General features: G+C 41.3%; 1 protein-coding gene across 2 annotated transcripts in view; it reads right to left on the reverse strand.

Moving 5' to 3' along the window:
* dscamb (Down syndrome cell adhesion molecule b) overlaps positions 1-23973 on the reverse strand; it is a gene marked incomplete at both ends in the record, with an annotated part of 106651 nt that extends 82678 nt beyond the window's left edge. For both annotated transcript variants that reach the window (XM_083695881.1, XM_083695880.1), the window contains 3 exons: positions 11559-11705; positions 11919-12236; positions 23931-23973. In XM_083695881.1, the coding sequence (XP_083552007.1) occupies positions 11559-11705; positions 11919-12236; positions 23931-23973 (508 nt within the window). The remainder of the gene's footprint in view (positions 1-11558; positions 11706-11918; positions 12237-23930) is intronic.
* Between the last annotated feature and the right edge of the window lie 395 nt (positions 23974-24368).

The following is a 24368-nucleotide window of genomic DNA, read 5'->3' on the forward strand; positions in this document are numbered from 1 at the left end:
CAATGATATTCATGCAAAATCCCGCAGAGCCATATCTTTGCTCACAGCTGGCAAGTGTAACTAAAGGATTATGCAAGCTTCCACAAGCAAATAGATTTCTCCCACTTCAGAAGAACTGCTAGTTACGAAGCTTCAATCTGTCCGCCAGGCATTCACAATAGATGTTTCAAATGTTTAGTTTTACTTGTTTCAATAGTGCATTTCAGAAGGAAAGAGAGAGGAGAGAGGAAAAGGGAGAGTGGTGGAAAGAGGGCTGGGACATCTACAGTACTCTGTTTGAGGAAGAATACCAAAAAAATCACTCACTGCAATAATTCACTTAATGTGCAAATAAATACAGTTTATATCAAATTTGAAATCTGCTCCTTTTGGACAGGCGAGTAAACCAGTAGAGTCTCTATCAAACCCAAATGGACACTTGAGTCCCTCAGGGAGGGATATCAGTTAGCATTGATCTGGAAGAGCAGAAAGCAGATTGGGACATGAAACGGGACACAAAACGAAGTTCAAACAGAGACTCTGGATTTAAGGCAAACTTGAAAACCCAGGCAAGCTCTCAGGCCAGAGATGCAGACAACCATAATTTCAGCTAATTATTCCTGTAGGAAAACCATCTCTCTCTCTCTCTCTCTCTCTCTCTCTCTCTCTCTCTCTCTCTCTCTCTCTCTCTCTCTCTCGCTCTCTCTCGCTCTCTCATGTCAACGCACAGTTTTGAATACTGTAACTTTTTCATACATTTAATAATAAAAAGCACTTATATTCCTACTTAAAACACAATACAGTTTGCAAAATAATTACAATGAGGCTAAGACATTAAATATAGGGTATTGCTGGAAAATGTATATACATGATAGTATGTGTGCATTACTGTATGTGCTCCACTGGTCAGAAATGCTAAATGCCAGACAGGAAGGTTCATTAAGCTCCCACAGCTAATTGCAAGCTCCTTATAGGAATGTTGTTATTTGAGAACATTTGAGAGAGCTGGATAGTTTGGCTTGGAGAATCTTTCTGACAATCGTGATAATAAGACAGGATTTACATTGGGGAGAAACATCTCAAAAATACCAAAAGCAATATTCTATTATATGAGTGAGTCTACCATTAACATATTGAATGTAAATACAGTACTGTATACAGAAAGACATGATGTGCATACAGAAAAAATCAACCTGTCTTAGATACACCAACACTCATTTTCTCTCCCTTTTCCCTCTCTCCTCTCTCCCTCCCTCTCTCTCCATTGCTCCCTCAAAGGGGCAGCAGCAGCTGCATGTAGGTGATAAGACTGTGCAGCTGCAGGAGCCGCTCTGATTGGCTGACTGAACTCCTACGCAGATGTGAAGATTGCAGGCTATGTCTGTCAAAGGCCAGTCTCCACGGTCACCAACTTGTGACATCTTTTTTTTCTTCAAAAGAAGAGTGGAATCCCACTCATATCATATGTTGTATTTATCTATTGAATAAGATGGGAAAGAGAAGCAAGGTAGACGAGGTGATAGTTGGACTTGACAGCCTGGTGGTTCATCTCTATACCTGTAGGGGCAATATGTGGACGGTGGCAGCAGTGCTAATCGTTGGGATAAGTGTGGGCATGACATACTCCAACATTTCAAAAAGCAATCCAATGCCTACTTTGGGAACATCACCTGATTTCTCAGTCACCATTTTGCCTGGTCCGGTGGTCTTATTTTGCTAATCACAATATAGACATAGAACAGTGTCTCTAGATCATCCGTATCTTTGTGATAGACTGCCAGCAGGAGCAACTCAAGGACCTCCTGAGGCATGACACCTCCCCTTACTAATGACCCTCATCAGGACTAATGGAGAGAGAGATCCTGAGCTTCCTGCATACTCTCTAGAATATATCTGTTAACGCTGATCGCTATACTCTCCTATTGAGGAACCACACCTTAGGCAGCATGAACACAAACATACTGTCACACCACAGGTCTGACTCAGGGGAACACTCACTCTCAGGGGAGACATGAATGACATCTCAGGAGACATTCTACAATATATAGTGCATTACTTTTGACCAGCGCCACAAAGTAAACATGGAACTAGGGTGTTATTTTCAAGATTTTGTGTGCCTACTGTAGCAGGTTGAGACACAAGGAGAAGTCAAAGATATCCTTCTGGTGCACTTTGTCTATGACCTTGGGGTTAGTGCTGGGGAGAGGAGAGAGGGGCAAGGGGAGGTTGTGATGGTCTATTGGGAAAAAGGGGGTGATGAAGGTTGATACCTCTTACATCAAGACAGGGCCACCTCAAACCAATTCAAACACTGCAGCAGCAAACTAGAGGCACTGGTACACTGTAGTCACATTTTGGGTCTACAGTTGCTGATTAGAAAATGTTATTCTATGAAACATTTGAGGAAACTGTACAACATGTAATGGAAATTCCAGTCCAAAAAGATTTCAGCCTATTTTGCAGTGACATTTGTTGTCTTAGATATTTTCTTTGTTGCACATGAACAGTGACACACTAATGTTGATTAGTTTCTTTCGACGTCCTTAATACTTTGAATGTTTCTAATCAGTGCTAAGGGACCCAGTGTGTGCATAATGGCTCACAGCTTTCGTGTGAAAGTTTAAGAGGCTAAATGCGATTTACTGTATTTTTCTAGATTTACCACCCTGAGAGGAGAATAAGAAGATGCATTAATCTCAGATTGGATGGAGGAAAGAAAGAAATCCCCTTGGTCCGTGAGGGTGCTTTAGTTTCTTTAAGACGCTTTTAAGACGGGATCAGACACTGTTGCATTCTGGGATGTGATTGAACATCAATTGGCCTCTACTGCGGACCATATGTGAGAGTCCCAACATGACCCCCACCACCCGCTGCCACCAACACGCCCCAACCAGGCGACGCCCACCCGTGGCACCACGGGTAAACATAAACCCAAATCTAGGGAGTTTATAAACAGAAATTAATTGGTTGTTCCGCCCGTAATTAGCTCACGCCACACGTATTACTAATCTGTGTCTTGGCTTGCTGCCATGTTGTGTCCTGGCCTGGGTCCAGTCCAGCAGAACAGTGTAATCCATAAGCCCTGGGAAGGCTCGTTCAGATGATTGCTGCCAAACGGCTACATACCATAAACCCATCACTGCTTGTTAAAGATTAAACCATGCTTAGTCCCTTGCGCTCCACACATCCCTGCCTAATAATTCTCATCCTAAATGGCCCTAATCACTGCCATATTGCTCTTATTTATCAGTCAACACTGATGTTAGACCGCCTGGCCAAGCTCAGAGCAGGATATGTTTGTTTTCTGCTCCCTTATGGAATATAACGGTGTGACCGAGCCGTACACTATCAGCATGAAATCTCACTCATTCTATCAATTGAAAGTCATTCTATCAATTAAAAATAAATTATCTACAGTAATACTCACAACTCTTTCATTATGTACCTCTGGTTAAAAGGTGAGGTGAGTGCACAACATAGACTATGTGTTGCTCTCATGTTATACAATATGATAATCCTCCATGCTTAACAACAACACTCCACTATAATGCAAACAACCACTTATCATCTTAATCAGCCCCCACCACAGAAAAGCAATTACAGACAGCAATAGCACAGATAGTACCATCCCCACTACTGAAAAGAATATGAGAAAAAAAATGTAACTGGTTCATATTGAGAGATGGGTCAATAAAGGTTTATGTCTGATGAAAACATAGCTGCTGTTTTTGACGGTAGACATAATACTTGTGTAATAAACTAACTAACCCTACTGTAAAAACTCCAGCTCTATGTGATATATGTACATTTAGATAAACATAGCATCTTGTCTTCTGTTCAGTCCCATATAAAGGGGTCTATTCACCACCAGTTCCTCAGACCCCTTCACACAGCACCCATGCTGCAAATGCACAAATTCATCCTTCAATTCATGTTCCCATAATTCACACTGGCTGCCACCTGATTAATGCAGGTATTGATTTTTCTTGGCCATTTTTTCTGGAATGTATCCTTCTGCAACCCCCCTCTGCGCCACACACACACACACACACACACACACACACACACACACACACGCCCCAAACACCCCATCTCCCCAAGTTTTCCAGCTGGTGTGCATGAGAAGACTATGAACTGGGATGAGGACGAGGGTCAGCATTTCAGTTGCTGCTACTCTGAAAGGAGAAGGAATAAAATGATGAGATGTGTTGTTTCATAGCAGTAATAGCAGGCACACGTGAATGCGCGCACGCACACACACGCACACGCACACGCACATGCACACGCACACACACACGCACACAGTATCCCAGGATTGCTTCTCAACTGCTCTGTTGTTATATGGGGATCCTGCTCTCCTTCCTTGAGCCTTGACCTATTTTTTAAAAATTTCCAGCCCCCGACAACAAGATGGAGAGTCTCTCTATCTCTCTCTCTCCCCACCTCTCTGTTTGTCTCCATCTCTCTCTCCATCTCTCTCTCTCTCTCTCTGTGTGTCAGAGAGAGAGAGAGGGGTAACAATGCAGCCTATCTGACGCAGTCTTGGGAGGCTCTTGTTTACCAAGGAAAAAGGTTTGGGCCTCGCCCACTCTCCTCTCCTCTCCTCTCCTCTCCTCTCCTCTCCTCTCCTCTCCTCTCCCCTCCTCTCCTCCCTGTCTTGTCCGTCTGTCCATCTGTCCATCCATCCATTCGTCCCTGGTGGAGCGAGAGAACCAGTAAAGAGCTTATTTCTGCAGCTCTGCCCTCCTTTCAAGGTTGGGCTGACTTTGGGCTGGATCTGTGTTGAATTTACAGCCCCGTCTCTCCCTGCCTGTAGGTACGCTCTCTGTCAATCCCAGTGAAAGATGGGGAGGTGCTATGGTGCCGGCTTGATAAATCCCTGCTGTGTGATACCTTCCCTACTGTAGCCTCTTTAAGGGCATCTCAGACATTACTGGGATTGGGCTTTTTAAGACACTGATGCTATTAGAAGGAAAACTCTCCTCAATTCAATTTGATTAGCGCCCCTCAAGTACCTTGAATTAGGGTGAGCAATTATGACAGCAGTGTCATTTCAGAAGGCATTTCAACAGTTAGGTGTAAAGTACATACATGTGAAGAAACCCACATAAATATGACTGAATATCTGCAGATATTTGAATGCTCTGAGCATTGGATGGTTGCATTTGCCTTCTGCCAAGCTGGTTGCAGTGGAGGAGGCTGACAGTCAGGGCCAGTACAGTGTATGAGGCTCATTGATCATCTTGAGTACAGATTTAACACTACATCAGTACAACAGTAAGGCTCTCTCCAAACACTGTTCACCCTATATGATCAGTGCAGTGAGTCAATATTTGTATTGTTATACCTGCTGTATGGTATTAACCATGAAAAACAAGAAAAGCTTCTCAGTATGTATTCATCAATAAGATTCAAAGTAACATTGTCAATAACATTTCTTATGAGGAAGTGAAGGAGGAGAGAGAGAGGGGGGAGAGAGAGAGAGAGAGAGAGAGAGAGAGAAGGAGAAGGAAAGGAAAGGAAGAGGGAGAGGCTTAGTCATCCCTCTCCTCCAGCCTGGTAATAAGCCTGTGCCTTAGTGCTTGAGAAAAGCTTCCCTTCCACCATCTCCAGCTTAATGTTCAGCTTGAAAAGATGAAAGTTTCCTGTGTTTGTTCTGATGAGAAAGCACTATCTCCAGGCACCAGAGGACACTACTTTCACTCCCAGCAAAAGAAGACAATGGCCGTCTCGCCAGACACAGACCCTCTGTCTGTCTGTCTGTCTGTCTGTCTGTCTGTCTGTCTGTCTGTCTGTCTGTCTGTCTGTCTGTCCGTCTGTCCGTCTGTCTGTGTGTATGTCTGTTGTATGTCCATCTGTCTGTCTGTCTGTGTCTGTGCTCTTGTGCTGTGGGTCATACTCTGACAGTGCTCTGTGGTTGGAAACATACAGTAATTATTGCTTACAAAGAACAACTGCTAAAGTACCTGTACAGTAAACCAAAGTCAAACACAACTGAATATTGTTTAGAGCAGAATATACTCTACAACATATATGATCTATCAGTGTTGGGATCAATGAAAATGTCAATTCTTTAATTTAAATATCCTCATGGAAAATAATGGGAAATGTTCGATTCACAAATTTGCCCCAACCCAGATGTTATATTTTCTCAAGAGGGAGTCTAATAACCTAAATAGATGACAACACATTTTAGTCTAAAGGCCACCCTCTTCTGTTGTGTTACCTCTATGACCACTCCAATTCTTTCTTAAATCAGCATCTCTACATGTGTGGCAGCCATTTCATTCCTGTGTCTGTTGAATTCCAATACAGGCACACCTCATTCTACTTAATGAGGTACTGATTAGGTGATCACCTGAACCAAATCTTATTTAATGAGGAAAAGTATAAAAAAACACCGCTGTGGTCATCACTATCCCCTTGCAATAGGACCAGCTGGATGGCAAAAACAGTGCTACTAGTACCTTCAAAAGTAATTGGAATAAAAAAAATAACTATTGACCATGCCAAAAGAGTTGAAAAGAAAAGTTTTGAGTGAGGAAAAGAAAGGTTCAATTCTGGCTTTACTGGCAGAGGGATACAGTGAGTTTCAGGTTGCTTCCATCCTTAACATTTCAAAGACGGCAGTTCATAAGAACAAGGTCAAGCAGCAGACATTAGGGACAACAAAGCTACAGACCGGCAGAGGGCAAAAACGACTTTCCACTCACCAGGATGACCGCCAATTCATTTGAATGTCACTCAATAACCATAGGATGACATCAAGTGACCTACAAAAAGAATGACAAACGGCAGCTGGGGTGAAGTGCACGGCGAGGACGGTTCGAAACAGTCTCCTAGGGGCAGGGCTGAAGTCGTGCAAAGCTAGAAAAAAGCTCTTCATCAACGAGAAGCAGAGAAGAGCCAGGCTGAGATTTGCAAAAGACCATAAGGATTGGACTGTAGAGGACTGGAGTAAGGTCATCTTCTCTGATGAGTCCAATTTTCAGCTTTGCCCAACACCTGGTAGTCTAATGGTTAGACGAAGACCTGGAGAGGCCTACAAGCCACAGTGTCACGCACCTACTGTGAAATTTGGTGGAGGATCGGTGATGATTTGGGGGTGTTTCAGCAAGGCTGGAATCGGGCAGATTGGTCTTTGTGGAGGACGCATGAATCAAGCCACGTACAAAGTTGTCCTGGAAGAAAACTTGCTTCCTTCTGCTCTGACAATGTTCCCCAACTCTGAGGATTGTTTTTTCCAGCAGGACAATGCTCCATGCCACACAGCCAGGTCAATCAAGGTGTGGATGGAGGACCACCAGATCAAAACCCTGTCATGGCCAGCCCAATCTCTGGACCTGAACCCCATTGAAAACCTCTGGAATGTGATCAAGAGGAAAATGGATGGTCACAAGCCATCAAACAAAGCCGAGCTGCTCGAATTTTTGCGCCAGGAGTGGCATAAAGTCACCCAACAGCAATGTGAAAGATTGGTGGAGAGCATGCCAAGACGCATGAAAGCTGTGATTGTAAATCAGGGTTATTCCACCAAATATTGATTTCTGAACTCTTCCTAAGTTAAAGCATTATCATTGTTTTCTTTGCATTATTCGAGATCTGAAAACACTGCATCTTTTTTGTTATTTTGACCAGTTGTCATTTTCTGCATTTCTTAAATGCTCTAAATGACAATATTTTTATTTGGAATTTGGGAGAAATGTTGTCAATAGTTTATACTCAAACACATACCTATAAATAGTAAAACCAGAGAAACTGATAACTTTGCAGTGGTCTCTTAATTTTTTCCAGAGCTGTAGCTATCAAGCAAGAGAGGCACTTTGGCAATACTATACTTCTGTGCAACTATGCATTAGCTGAAATGTGCATGCTGAAACTCAGAAACAAAGCAGTAATTGATTGTTGCTAGGTTAACAACGTTAAGTTACCAAAGATACAAGTCAGTTACCCAGATGTTGCCAAAATTACGAAAACTCTTAACTTTAAACATTAATATCAAAACGTACAACTTTCAGAGGTTTTGGACCACATAATACTGTATGAATGTACATAAATGTTTGTAAATAATGATCCCAAGAATGACCGCTGCCTAGATCATACACATAGGCTTACAGTAGATTTCTAAAGTCTTCGGGAGCGGTAGCCTTTCAACTATATAAGTGTAGAATGAATTTCCATCTCTGGGAGAGATGGAATAGAGCTGTTGATATTCTATGCAGGGCAATGCTCTGAATGAGCTCACCGACTGCGGCAAAGCAGACCTCTGCCTATCAGGCAAAACAATAAAGAGGAGCCAGAGAAAAGAGAGAAGAGGAAGAGGGCAAGAGTATATGACCACAGGATTCATAATTGCACTACATCGCCTTACAAGGAGAATGCAATCCTGAATGACAAAATGTTGTAGGCCTATTCATCCCTTTCAGTACTAGAGAGCGAGTTTTTATCAGGCTTTTTTCCATCAAGGCCACCTCATTAAATTGGCTTACATGTGAAAGGTGAGAGACAAAAGAAAAACAGATGGGAAAGACAAAAAGATGTGCCATCCCAGCCCATCCGTATTCAACAGCCCTACCACTTGATACACACACATAAAAAAGCGGAGATGCATTAGGCATCCTGCATAAAAGGCAGCAACACCGTAGGATGTGATGCAAACCCCCCTCAGCTTTTCTCTTTCATCTCTCTATTAGCTCCCTCAATTGTTTATCAAAAGCGAAGAGAGGAGCCAAGCGCAACCGTGCATTTGAAAGCGCACGGCCAGGACCATTTTGAAATGCATGATGAGTTAATGGTAAGTTAGTGGCAACATTATGGCTTGCGAGTTGTGCAGCTCATTCAGTTTGAAAGCGGCCCATTTCAAATGACTACTAAGCAGTCCTTATTTTGAGAGGTAATTCATATTGTAATTAACTTTTCAATCACAGTTGATTAATTAAGACAGGGCCTAGTTTGTAATTAGACACATTTTTCCCCTGACATGAATTGCTGGAAATTCACAGATGAGCCATACAGTACATGCAAGTCCCAAAGTTAATATAAATGGTAACTAACCACTCTTTGAGGGGTTTATAGATGATTTATACAATTGATAAAAACAAAATACATCAATATCTTAATGAAAAAAAACAAATAAATGATTGAAAAAGCCACATTTATAATAAGCTGCTGATAGCAACCACTTGTTAATGTATAACAGTTGCCATGACGGGCTAGCTTTTTGTAAAGAATAACACATTTTCAAGCTGTTCACAATATTCAAGACAATGTGAGCAGAATGTGTTTTGGGCATTGAGTTCCTTCCTTACTGGGTCACATTGTGTAGCATTGTGTAGAAAGGGTGAGGATGTGTGCTTGATGTTACTGTTCCCAACAAAAGCCTGAGATAAATAATTTAGTGCCGTGGTGGGATAGCTTTATTTTGTGTCCATTGAGACCAAGTCTTCGTTCATGAAAAATTCAAAGTGCAATGTTGGAACCCCTCAAAGAAAAAAAGGCTGGGTCAAACTGCTCTGAGATTCCATTGTTAAGCCCTGTTGATGTCCTCATGCGTGTTTTCTCTTTCTCAGTCTCTCTCATACACACAGACACACATCTATAACCACCCACCCACCCACACACTCACACACACACACACACACACACACACACACACACACACACACACACACACACACACACACACACACACACAGACATACAGTACACCTTTGTTACGGAATATATATTAGGAACATCATCATTCCTCCTTCTCAACCCTGCCCCAGTCAAGTCTCAACCCTGCACTAGTCAAGCATCACTCCTCCTCCTCAACCCTCATCCCTGCCTGCATTGGTCAGGTATCACCCCTGCACTAGTCAAGCCTCACCTCTCTAAACCTTCACCCCTGCACTAGTCAAGCCTCACCTCTCTAAACCTTCACCCCTGCACTAGTCAAGCCTCACCTCTCTAAACCTTCACCCCTGCACTAGTCAAGCCTCACCTCTCTAAACCTTCACCCCTGCACTAGTCAAGCCTCACCTCTCTAAACCTTCACCCCTGCATTGGTCAAGCCTCACCTCTCTAAACCTTCACCCCTGCATTGGTCAAGCCTCACCTCTCTAAACCTTCACCCCTGCACTAGTCAAGCCTCACCTCTCTAAACCTTCACCACTGCATTGGTCAAGCCTCAACCATGCACTAGTCAAGCGTCACCGCTCCTCCTTAAATCTCACCCCTCCCACATGGATGGTCAGTGCATCCGCCTCCCTCTATGAATTTGACAGTGGTTACATTTGTCCACCCCCGTCCCTCAGCTATTTACCAAAAAAGTGTTGGAGTGACCGCTTTGTTGTTGCTTAAATCCCAGATTGCCCCTCTAACAATTTTACCAATTATTTATAATCCCTCAAATCCCCTTGTTGTGTATTTTATTCACTGAAATAAAGTAATTGAAGTAATACAATTGTGCAGGGGTGATACCTGACCAATGCAGGGGGGAAGGGTTGATGATGAGGGGTGACGCTTGACTTGTGCAGGGTTGAGACTTGACTAGGGGAGTGGTGAGGGTTGAGAAGGAGGAATTACAAAGTTCCTAATATATATTACGTACTTTGTAGACTTAATAGCCCTTGCTTGTGGAGTAAACATACACTCTCCATAACACTCTTGGTGCATTTGCTCATGCATCCGATTCCATCATCAATTATTTAGCAGTGAGAGAGCAGTGATTCTGACCGTGCTGATGCTTTTGACAGGTCTCAAGTGGCTTGACAGTTATTGAAATAAACAAGGAAAATCCTATATCTGTTGGTATTAATGCACAAAAGTACTCCTAGTCAGTTAAATCCATCTCTACACATGACGTGGCTACCTAGCAGTTAAAGTCAATTTTCTTGACCCCACTACTAAATGACCTAAACTCACTGAATATGCTGGAGCCACTACAGCGCCAACCCCTGTTTTACTGTATAAGCACATCTACGGTATATCAACAGCCATGCTATCATCTAATCATCATTCATTTGGATTTCCTCATGAGTTAAATTTCTCACTAAAAATGTTACCAAAACATGTCCCAGAATCTGCCCTCTGTCAAATGACATGAAAGGGATTATCTACAGTTTTCTAAACAATCCATGGGGAACAATAAAAAGAGAAGAGTGTTACATTTAACAGATGTGTAATATCTGTGCACTCAGGTATTAATCAAGGGGGGTACTGTAGCTGGGCCAATAACTGGCCGTCTTTACTGTGGTGAAGCCAAAATGGTGGGGTGGGGCACAGCAATTCAATGTGACAGACATCACTCTCATTTGGCTGGTAAGAGACTCAATAATGGCTGACTTGGATAACAAGCAGATGAGTAGCCAAAGCACACAGAAAATGGGAAGTGCATCCACACAGAAACCTTGGGGAGCCAAAGCAATCCCAATGTAAACTATGATTTTGTTGTCAGCCACTAAATCTCAAAACTACATAAGTTGAAATTGAAAAGAAATTGAAAATTGAAAAGAAAAATCAAACTAAATTCCAACTAGCTAAACTGTATTGTAAAATACCCCCTAATACCAGCCTGAATTGTGAGCTCAATGTCCTACCTGAGACGAGTGAGACTGTGTCTTTCTCCCATGATACAACAGTGACGTAAGCCTCCACAGAGACAGGGATAATGCACTTGAAAACCGCTACATTGCCTCTCATGGCTCTCTGGTCCTCCACACGGACTGTATAGGGTTCTCGAAATACTGTGGATGACAAGAGGGCTGGCTTTAGGGAAAAGCGTGTTTGCTAATCAAAACAAGACATGCAGATTAAAAATGTAAAGCGGGCAACATAATTAATAAACTGTACTGTATAATAACTTCAATGAGTGATGAATCTTCACCATACTTACGTAAATCTAAAAATTACTTCCAAAAAAGGTATTCTGACATGCATAGTTTAAAACCTCCACTTACCGGCTTTAATGTGCACATCTTGGCTTCTTATTTTCCCTGATGGATTCTCAGCTGTGCAATAGTAGGTATTGTCATGGATTAGTTTACTAAAGCTGGAGGGTAGGAAGTTGAAGATCTGAAGGGTGCCATTGGGGTGCACGTGGCGGATCCCTGGCACATCGTAGATCTCCTCTCCGGTGGCCAGGTACCAGCGCAGTGAGGCGGGGGGCACACCCGCAGCGGGACAGGGCACCAAGGTCCCTGTTGTGCTGGCAAACACTACCTCTTGCAGAGATGCATTGACAAAATATAAGCTGGAACGTAGATCTTCACTGAAAACTGCAAGAAAAGAGAACAAATAGAACACACAACATAAATGGCACAACAATGTCATCACTTCAATAGGTTGAATGAATGCTTGCTACATTATCAGTTATCAACTCTGCTACTGTGAGACCAAATCAGTGTTTTTTTGTAGAGTTACTATAGCCCTGATGTTGTATTGCCTCTGATTTGGACCCTTATTCATGATTCATCCCTTTATACACCTTAATGTACAGTCATACTATAACATAAAATTAAATCAAAGTGCTAAAGGAATGTCAATTATTTACATAAAGCATTGAACATGTCCCCAGCTTTGTTTTAAGTGACCAAGCAACTAACAAACAAAAGTAGACTAGGTCTTATGATGAGCAAGTGTGTGCCGTAGCCTCCTTTGGAGAAAAAAACAACAAGAGCAAAGTGGGACCAGAGTGTGGCCCGCTGCCTAGCTGCCTGGACTGAATCTCAGTCTGGTGTCAGACTCAGGGCCTACACTGTAACAGTAAATGGCTTATGACTGGCAGCTGGCTAGTCCCTGTTTTATCCCTGGGGATAAAACATTTTAGCACTCCATACATTTCTAACAAGATTTTAAATCGCAGCAGTTTCCACCCTCTCTCTGCTCCAGCAGTTTTGACCCCCAAAGCGTCACTCCACACACACACACACGCACAAGCGCACACGTACATGCACACAAACACACACACACACACACGTCCTAATACAAGAACACACAAACAGATATACTGTACACCAACAACAAATAACAACAGCAAAGTGAACTGCTGAAAATGAGGTCATAATAAGTTGAAGAAGTTTTGCCCTTGATTTGAGGATCACTTTGTTTACTATATACAGGTACAGTGTATTTATTCCAGTATAAACTACCAGTAGTATCAAAATTAGAGGTATTCTGACACCAATCAAATGCAAAAACTAGTAGGCGCTAATGAAAACACAACAAATTGGTAGTAAAACATTCTCAGCTTTAGTAGTCAAGTGGCACATCAATCTCTGTTGGTGAGCACTAAGCATGTGGCACATGACTCAGACAGCGGTGGGTATGGCGGAGGCACAACAGAGGCGGCATGAAAGAATCCCAGTCTGTTTACTCATTCATGGGCAACGGCGCTAGCTCAGCATTAACTTCTCTGCTAGATAAACCTGTCAATGGCAGCCTCACAGAGGACTGACTCATGACGCACACACCCACAGGTGCTGTCACACACTCAGGAGTGTTCTGGCTATCCTGAGACTAGCAGTGTAATGCCAATGACTTCCAACAGTGAGGGCTACCCAGGACACACACTTTTCTCTCATAATTTTCCTCTTTCTGTTCATCAAGGGAAATCTGTTTGATGGATGTTGAGCTGTTGCCGTGGTACTATCTGGTGGAAGGCTTGAATTTTGATGGACCAAGGTATAATTTACTGTAGCCTCCAAGAGACAACAAGTGTTACTGCAACTACAGTATAATGTATGCTCATTTGGATTAATTATTAATTGCTCATGTTAGAGCACACCTGATTAGCCTTACTGTTATTACACTAGCTAGAGTCTAGACAGTTATGCCACAACAGGACTGGCTATTCAATATCATCAATACAAAACTATGCATATGCTCAACGATTTGAAAGAGATGTGTGAACTAAAAAATGTACACTAGTCATTGTCAAGTTGTTGCCAATATAAGTGTTCTAAAATGGAGTGGAGGCTTCGTGCTCTGTGTTTTGAATGGTGGCAGTGAGCTCAGTATTGCTTATTTCAAAACCTACATGAAAGCAACTACATTTACTATAGTGCTGTCATAAAATTGGTTTGATAAAACCAATGGTTCTTGTGGGTCAAGTCTCACTGGGTACCATGTTACTGCACTAAGCCCAACTCTAATCTCTAATTGAGCAGGTCTACATGAGTTACACTACAAAGGTTTCTGCCAACCCAAGTACTGTACACCTCCTCTTCAAAGACCCCACTAAAGATTCTGCTTGTCATGCATGAACAACTCATGTGAAACCTAACCACTTCCTACATAACCGGAGAGAGGACATTTATGATTGGCATACTTTTTTATGAGCAGAAATGTTAAGAAGAAATAAGTGACACTGTTCAATAATTCATCATATACATCTATAATTAATTATGCTTTTTTTCTTTTAGCAAAACGGGAGGGATAAGAAGAATAAAAAAAGACAAGACCATTTTATTTGAACCTGTCTTTTACAGTGAGAAGAAAGGGGGGCCTAATGACAGTGAGCACCATGAAGACAAGGTAACAAAGAAGGACTTCATGGGAGCTGCAGAGGTTTACATACTCACAAAGCATATTGTACACACATTCACATCCCCAAACAGGTTTGTCTTTTTTGATGTTTATCGATGGTAGGCCCTGTGATGGATTCAAGCACTCAAGTATTTAACAATAAAAACAAACAACCTTTATGCCAGAGGCGAACTATGCTCAGAATGTGAGTGCACTGTGCAGGACATATTCATACCTGGGCATTTGGATCGATGACAAGCTGTCTTTTAAAATGCATATATAGAGGAGTGTACATATTTCGATGGATTAGCTCTTTCCTAATATGTGTTTATTCTATTTAATGTGTGTATTTCTATTTTTGGATATTGTTCAGGGCTCACTTGAAAACTGGTGGCACCTGGGAATATTCTTAGGCAAGTAACCATTGCTGTGAACTGAAATGTAACCTCATGTTAGCAACTGAGCAGAGCAGTGCATTGAATAATCACAGTAAAGTTGAACAGTAATCTGATTGTGTACCACTTGAGAGTAGCAACAGTCATTTCTAATGCATTACTTATATTAATTTGCCAATTGTTATCAATATTCAATAGCACTTAATGGTGCCTTTCTCATTTTATTAAGAAAATAACTCAATCATGTAGCCATGATGCAGCAGCCTTTTTGTGATACAGTGAGCTGATGAACATGATGAGCAAGATGAGCAAGATGAGCAAGATGAGCAAGATGAGCAAGATGAGCAAGCCTACAATTAACATAAAGGTACATTATGAAAAACTATTTCAACACACTGTTGTCATGAACAGTTTCACTCACACACACACTCTGATCAATCAGACACAATATAATTAATCACCTGACAGTGTGTAACCAACCGTCAGAGTGCTTTCAGGGCCACTGAGGTGCTTCATTAAAATAAACGTGCAATCCATGCTGATGGAACAAACAAACACCAACTAAATGAATGCATGCACTAACCCCTTCTCTCTCTGTTATGTTGGAACAGTAAGCGAGGCCAGCCACAGTGTAATATCACACTCCTGGGTTGATGTGTATACCATATAGTACATTATGATACAGTGTGCTAGCTAAAACTAACACAACAATTGACAATAGCGCGCTGCTGTTACCTTTTTCCTTCAGTGCCAGTCCTGGTTTAGGAAATTATGATTTAAACATTGTAGAGTTGCTAGAATCATGAATATCATGAATTCCATATTTTCTCCATCATTCTGTCATGAACTCGTCTGACAGAGAAGGAGACAGTGAGAGAAAGTGGGAGTGCGTATTGATTTGAGTCCCCATATTTTATAGGGCACTCATGTCACGTCTGGTGAGCGAATAGCCCATTGTCTGGGCTGTCAGCATACACAGGCAGACAGGACGGGGAGGCTGTTACACTTTGACAGGCTGTATCAGGGAGCCTGGATAATTAAGGCAGCACTCCGCTCTGCGCCTGGGGGGTGGCCTGGGACCAGGAGCAGGGACAGGGGACATGGGTAGAGGGGGGTAGGGGGGGATAGAGAAGGGTAGGGGGGGGCAGGGGGCAATGTGAGGAAGCATTACTCTTTTATGCCCAGAGGCTACAGCATGCACAGGAACTTGCCAAATGACTGTCTTCCAATTTGCTTTCATGAATATTAGGCAGGACATGACAGAAGAAAGGGGTGGCTGTCTGCTCACTGGTGATTTGCATAGACAGATCCCTCCTCTGATGTCAGAGGGGTAGGAAGTGGTAAAGCATAGCCCCCACGGTGTACCTCTGGTTTTATTTTCATGTCTTAAACGGGTGAGAGTGGATGGCTCATTAAAAGGGGAAAGAGGCCTATCTCAGTGGGGATATATGTGCGTGCTGCAGACGTTGATGTCTAAATTATGCCACTGATGAACGGAGGAGAATCTGATGGGGGATTATACTAAACTATAGCAGCTCCCTCTGCTGCTACTACTGCTGAATAAAAATTACCATGGTGAATGAAATATTATTCTGTGACATAATATGAACACTAGAGGGTGGAGGAGGAGTCGTACCAATTTACCGGACAAAATATTAACATTTTCAATCAAATAAAGAATTTTGTGTTGAATCTCAGCTCATAAAAATACAGACAGTTTTACCCTTACACAATGCCAATGTCCCCTTCAATGCCAATGTCTTCTTCAATGCCTTTTGACTTTTCGAGGATGATAGGTTCAAGGTACCAGCAGTTCTTCTGCAATTTACAGAAGAAAATGGTCGCTAATTTGTTCATTGCTTGGTTCTCCACAAACAAATTAACTCAAATTAAAACAACTTGATGTAGGCCCTATTTATGGCAAGCTAATGCTAATCCTATTGACAAAGCCTCTGAGCAGTAGTGTGAAGAGCATGGCTAAATGCGGAGGAGTAAATATGTGGACTAAATCGCTGCTTAAACCTAAATGGATGAAGCCTATCTTGATTTAATGACATCCAGGTTATCCAGTCCACCAAGCCTGGGGGTGTACATTTGAGATATCCCGCACTGGAGGAATACAGACACATAGCAGTGACTGTGGGTGTGAATCCCCATCTAACCTCTTTTCTGACACACACCTCTTCTAACTCCAATTCCCTCTATGTCAAATATAATAAAAAAGGGTATGGCATGTGGCATCATTTCATTTACCTAATTTCTAATTTACTATGTAATGTATATACAAAGTTATTACTTGAGTAATTACAATTTTATAATACAGGTATATAACAATTTCATGGTCCTATATTTCCTACTCAGAGTTGTGCTTTTACATAATGGAATGTTAATTTGATCAAAACATATGATGAGTAAACAGCCACTCATAATGGCTATTTGGTACAATATACAACACTCAACCTGCAGAGACATGTGACATGAGGTAGGTCAATGGCAGGGCAAGGGGTCAATCTGTCATACCTGGACAGAATACCCTGCTTATCTCCACATTTAGGGTAACATAAGCTAATACTAACTTGTTGATTCAACCAGTTTTAACATTCACTGGTCTTGCAACATGATACATCTTGCTGAATCTTTTGTCGTTGTTCTTGTTCAGATGTCTGTTGCAATCACCCTCACCTACAGTACCAGTATGTTAAAACATGGAACATGTACCAGGTTATACACTGGGGACTGGTACCAGGTTATACACTGGGGACTGGTACCAGGTTATACACTGGGGACTGGTACCAGGTTATACACTGGGGACTGGTACCAGGTTATACACTGGGGACTGGTACCAGGTTATACACTGGGGACTGGTACCAGGTTATACACTGGGGACTGGTACCAGGTTATACACTGGGGACTGGTACCAGGTTATACACTGGGGACTGGTACCAGGTTATACACTGGGGACTGGTACCAGGTTATACACTGGGGACTGTGCATACTGGTCAACACATCTTATTATGTCACCAAACATTAAGGTGCAGGGATATTTCAGTTCTGCAATCTTAGATTACCATTGCCAACCTGTATGTTTGCTAAGTTAAGATCAGGAATGGAGACAAATGTGACAAATGACATACTCCACAATAAATGACAAAATCTGAAAGACAATGACCCAAATGTGTGAAATATTAGCTACAGGTGACTTCATCATGACATCTTGGCATTTGGATACACACTCCACTGTTATCAAAGACAGTTCTGTGATGAACAGCTGGCAAAGTGTGTCAGGCCTAATGTCATAACAGCTGGCTTCTCTCATCTTATTAGCGCTCCCATAATCAGGGCCCTTTAAATCTGCTATGTGCCACACTCACTTAAATACTCCAGCCGTATTTGACAATCTTTATGGACTTATCATATTAAACATTTATTTCAGCCAATCCGTAAACCAAGTATGTTTATTCAACACTTAGGGGCACAGCATGTATCCCTCTCTCTTGCCCCCCCTCTCTTTCCCTCCCAGCTTGCTTTGTTATCCCCTTCCTAACTACACCCCCTCCCTAACTACACCCCCTCCCTAACTACACCCACCGCCTCTTCTGAAAAATAAATGTTACTCCTCTCCTCTCAGGTCATCCCTCTCTCATGTGTGCTCGCTGTGTGACAGGGGGCGTTAGCTCTGGAAAGCCAGGCAGCCAAGCAGACTCAAATGTATTCAGAGCATTTAGTACTCGGGATTAATCGAATTATAATTTAATCATCTGATCAAACAGCAATTAGCATAATCACTTCTGGGAAAGGGCTGATAGAGAGGGAAAGCAACACATAATAAACCTCGGGCTAGCAACACCCTACTGAGACATTTACCAGCAATGCAGAAGGTGACATATTCCTGGGAACCCGCACACGCATGATAGATGCAACCAAGAGACCAATCATAAAAGGATTCTTAGGGGTCTACACAGACACACGTACACACCACACACACACACACACACACACACACACACACACCACACACACAGGTTTGTGTCAGGTTTAAAAATATAGCACAATGTCGAGAAACCAAGCTGGACCCATTTGTCTTTCTGTCACTCTGTCTATCCACCCCTGCCTCTGTTATCCCTTAGCCTACTTTACTATTTGCACTATGCATCAGAGGCCCCTAAAGCTTTGATGGCAAAATAACTTGGAAAAAAAATATGGAAAAATGTATAGTAAGTTGGTGCATTTACAAATAGACTGATGGAGAAGTCTACCTGTCACAGGGATATACAAGGGATTGGAAATTGTAAGAGGAGGCAAAAGTCTGGCTGACAAAAAGACAAGGCGAGGGAGACGAAATGTGAGCAGCCAGATACATCCTGTGAGAGTCTCCAAGGTGATCCACACCAGGCCGAGCACGTGCATCGTGGGAGGAGGGGGTCAATCCAGCTAATGCTCAACTGTGTGTAGTTCAAAGCAAGGCCATGGCTGCATTTGGGCACTGGATTAAGTGACAGAATTTGTGAGGGACATTTTTTGTCTCAAAGGTGAATCCCAATACCCACCACACAACTGACAACTGTTTATTGTATGCAGACTCTTATGGATGAGCGGCAGACATGGGCTCTACATGTGCCACTTTGGTAGCACTTTACATTAGGCTTCTATCATACCTGTGTAGTAACACTGTAATGACCCTAGTAATATAACATGTCACTTTGTAAAGTGCTCAGAGGATTAAAAAAAAAATCCATTAAACTTGCTGATATGTAACACAAGAGAATCCTTGCCAGATGTACTCTACCACCTCTCTACATGCCTCATTAAATACCTACATCTGTGTGAGGTTTTCTAGCCGGTGTTAAACAATATTGTTAACATTTCAATGTGAAAGCCATTTACACAGACTCACACAATTATATTGTTCTGTTTCAGCATAATCCGTAAGGACACAGACTGATTTGTAATTAGATTTTACATTCAGTGAAACATACCACAGTCTCCAATGCCCTCTAGTAATTAGACTGTGAGACGGTTGCTTAACATCTTTAGTAGGTATCTTCATTATGCGGTAAGGATGTATGAAGTAGAGGATCCATTATTACCCATCAGGGTATCCATTATTGCGCATTAGCAACCATTCCTCAAAAATAACAACCACCATGATGGCTTTCCCATCAAACACCCTCTCATGAGAGGTGGAGTACAATCTTACTTAAACAAGAGAAATAAGACGTAAAAATTTACAGTATGACCTGACCTTTTAGATACAGTAGATGTCTATGAAGTACAGTACAATTATATGATAATATTGTCTTGGCGTATGCATTTTCATAGCAAGGTCGTATGAGCTCTTCTACCCAGCTGATTGTAGCCTAATTGTTAATTGGTAAACAAAAATGCTAAACGCTCCAGTGATATCGATCTGCTCTGCAGAGTTCTCTAAATCCTCCTCCAATGCCTGCATGAGGTCACTGCCACCAAAAGACAGTAAGTCTCAGGATCTTTAAAAAGATATGGAGGATTCAAGGATATAAGTATTACAAGAGGAGCACCTCACTACTCCAACAGATGGGTCCCTAATCAGTGCACTGCCTTAATTGCCCACAGGAGATTAACTCCCATGAAACACAGGTTCCTCACAATCAAGTTTAAATCAGTCTGCCTGGAGTCTTCATTGCATTGTTCTTCTCAGGTTACTAATGTGTTGTCATGCTAAATAGGCAGATTAAGTGATGTTGGCAGCTACTGTATTTACTATTAGATGCCCTACAATGACAATCTTTTATGAAATATATTTTATATCTCTCTACTGTGAGAAAGGGCATGTTGATTAAGATGCAATTGATATGTATACATAACTTTATAATCTCAGACTAAATGTTCATTTATTGAAGATGAAAAAGATGTAAGCCTTTCCAATACATACACAAAGAGTCAAACTGTCTTGATCAAGTCTGTCTCTCAATCATTGTACTGACAGGGGATTCTAACTTGGTCAGTTACCTTGCCTCATAATATGGAGTACAGTATTTACAATGTATATCAACAATAAGACTTATTTGAGCTTGAATTAGTTTAGCCTAAAACCATTTTTCAGAGAGCAAAATTAAACCTGTTTTCTCAACCATCCAAAGATGTCTATAACTGTAATCCATTACACAAATGTTCATAAATGAAGGCAAAATAATTAAAGATTCAGTAGCAATAATAAACATTTAAAAAAAATATAACAAAATCTGTACTTCATTTTGATATCATAAAACGACTTCACAATAATGACATTTGTGTATAAATGGCTCACAATGAAACCATGATCAAGAGGAAGCTAGGAAGCTTTATCTTTTGCAACAAGGAATCTACATTTTAAACTACATTTATTTCAATCAAAGAGCTCTTTCTTGAATCAAAGCTTAGAAGTAAATGTTGTTTTAATACTGTCCAAAATCAGGTTTTAAGAATATATAATATAATATTGCACATATATTAACCCAGTACACATTGCAGTTGTGGTTTTTGTTTTGCAATAAATTCAAAATTCCCTTAATTATCACTCTGTCAGGTCACTCACTCAGCCTGTAACCTTATACATGCTGGATCTCATTTTTTTTCACGTGTTCACTTCCCCACCTTGATTTAAAAGCATATGATTGATTTAAGTATGGGCTCTTACACCAGTCTATTCCCATTTAAATCCATGCCAGGAAGCGTAGAAGTACATACTTCTGGAGAAGGTAGAGAAATGGGATGCAGAATTGCTAAACTCACACTACCCTAACACCATAATGGAGGTTTCCATAGAGACAGGCCAGCGAGCATGTGATAGACCTAACTCTTAAAAGCAAGTCTCTGTGAGAAGAGAAAGGTGTCATGTAACAAGGTTGTTCATTCTGACATTGTCAGCTCAGTCAATAAATATGATCATGATAATCTCACGATCTTCAGAAATCCAAGCAAATAACACATTTGAGAAATAAAACAAGATCTCAGCTCTGAAAACATATTGTAGTACCTGTAGTCTATATAAAATGGCTAAAATGGCCAAAAGAGCCACATTAGGGACATCTGCAAATAGGTATAACCATTCTCATTTATAAAATAGTACGTTTTTCTTTTGTATTTTATATAGGTTACTATATAAACCCTCAACAAAATCCCTTGCAATAAATGGTCAGAGGTTTGCTAGACAGTTGATCTAATGTCAGAGCAAGATGATTAACGATGAATCCTTATTGTTCTTTTATGAGTTTCCACAGAAGCCATGGTGAGGGAGATACCATTGTATATGGAGTGGAGATTAAGTAATCTCAATGTCCATAAGCACCTTGGACTGAAAAATGCCTTAGTACTGAAAAAGGGATTATACAAAACGATTATTTCCAAATTCATCTTTTTTTCCCCCATGTTTTTTTCAACTAAGTATAGATTTATACTACACTTTTTGGGGGTGGGTGTCACATCGGCAATGATTTAAAATGACTGCCCCTCAAATGTGCTATAATGTAAGTCACCCCAAACCTCCAATGTCTTTTTTTTGCCTCTACAACTCTATGATAAAATTGCAATGCTGGTTTCTGCTCTGTTCGCGTGCATATCTGAAATATCCCCATCTTATTGTCTGCAACATTTTCTAGAGGGCATCTTTCCATTTTATTTTCCTTTCCTCTCCTCCCTGTTTTTCTCCATCCCAAGCTCTCCCTTTCCGTACACACCCAGCCTAGCCATAATCCCCTCCCAGAGGAAAGGATTTCAACCAATAAATAAGTGTTTATTTGATCCCATTTGCTTAATAAATTGTATCATTTTACTGTTCAAGATGATCAGCTTCATACTTCATAGCTGCACAATTACACAGAAACAAACACATAGAAGCACACAGAAACACAAAACACACAGAGACACACACACACACACACACCACACACACACACACACACACACACACACACACACACACACACACACACACACACCTATTTTAAATGATTGTATACAGAATTTCCAATTTTGGTCTTTCTTTATGGGTTGCAGCAATAATTGGACATGTGAATCGGTACAGTATAACCCTTCTGTTTTATTTTATATTTCTGTTTTTGGCCTATCTATCTACTTTCAGCATTAATTTCAGTAAGACCATTTCTCCCATTTTTCTGGATGACTTCTCTGTGAAGCTTTTTTGGAACACTATTTGCTGCTGGCTTATATCATATTATATTATATTTATATTATATTTCTCTCAATGATACACAGTTATCTGTTCATTAACAGCAGTCATTACAAAATGCCATTTGTAATGGAAATGTAAGTTTAAAGCCTTGAATACATATAAAATCCATCTTTTATCACAAATCTCACTTTTTGGATGAATTAGAACTATTCAATTTAATTGATGTAAAATCATACATGATCAGATTGTATATCATTGATATAGGACTTTATCCTTCTATTTTGAGGACATTGAACATGAAAAATATACATCTTTGGGGGGGCAGGGGGAAGGGGGTTAAACCAAATGTCCAGCTATATAAAATACGTCACTCATTATTGAAGCCCATATTTGGTTAGTCTGATATCTATCTAGGCATCAAACCAACATAAGCTTAACTTGATTTGATGCAGAGAGTGCAATTGAAAACAATCAAGCTGTTAACCTTAAGGTCACATCTATTAATATTGTATCAAGCCACTAACAAATAAGGCTAGCCAACATCAATCAATTTTACTATCAAGTATTGGAATATGCAATTGCAGAATACAACGAACTATGAATAAATAAAGAAACATCATTTTCCAGTTAATGTGAATTTTAATGTTGCATATAGTTAAATAGCCTAGGCCTGCTGGACATGGCTTAGTGGCTAGGTAGCTTACTCTAAACGACTAAAGCGTAGTTCATTATGCCTCGCCCGTCTCTCTCCCTAGCAAGGGTGACATCCTATTGGCAACCATGAAATGTTCTCATGTGTAACACAGGTGACCTCTATCCCTCCTCAGATACTTTGTGTCTCTCCATAAATCAGACTACTGGAATAGGCCTAATGAGCCTTGAGATAAACAAATTAGACTTACCATTCAAGATGCTCTGGAAAAAGATAAAAGCCAATATCCACATGCCCCGGTCCGTTCAATCCCCCAAACTATGCTTTCTCGTCTTCCGCCGCACACTTTGACCGCTGCTTTCCAACAATTCTCTTCTGTGTGTCAGTTGTAAGGTTAAACATTTGCTACTAGCTTGGAGAAACCAGTCCAACTCTCCGCTGGTAGGAGGCCTAATGTCTTCACCGTTTTCTCTCTTTTTTCTTTTAACTCCCTCCCTGGTGCTCTCGTACACTATATTCTTCTTCCCTCTTTGCGCTTGGAGGATTGAGCTATGTGCCTCTGTGATTGTCTTCGTTAAAGCTGTGATCCGACTCTTCGCCGCTCTTCGCCGGTCCACAGTGCCTTGCTGCCTCCCTGTTCTTCAAAGGGGATGCTAGAGGGGGAAACTGTGCTCGCCTGCAGCCCAGG

This window comes from Argentina silus (assembly GCF_951799395.1).
Source record: "Argentina silus genome assembly, chromosome: X".
NCBI classification, from domain to species: domain Eukaryota; kingdom Metazoa; phylum Chordata; class Actinopteri; order Argentiniformes; family Argentinidae; genus Argentina; species Argentina silus.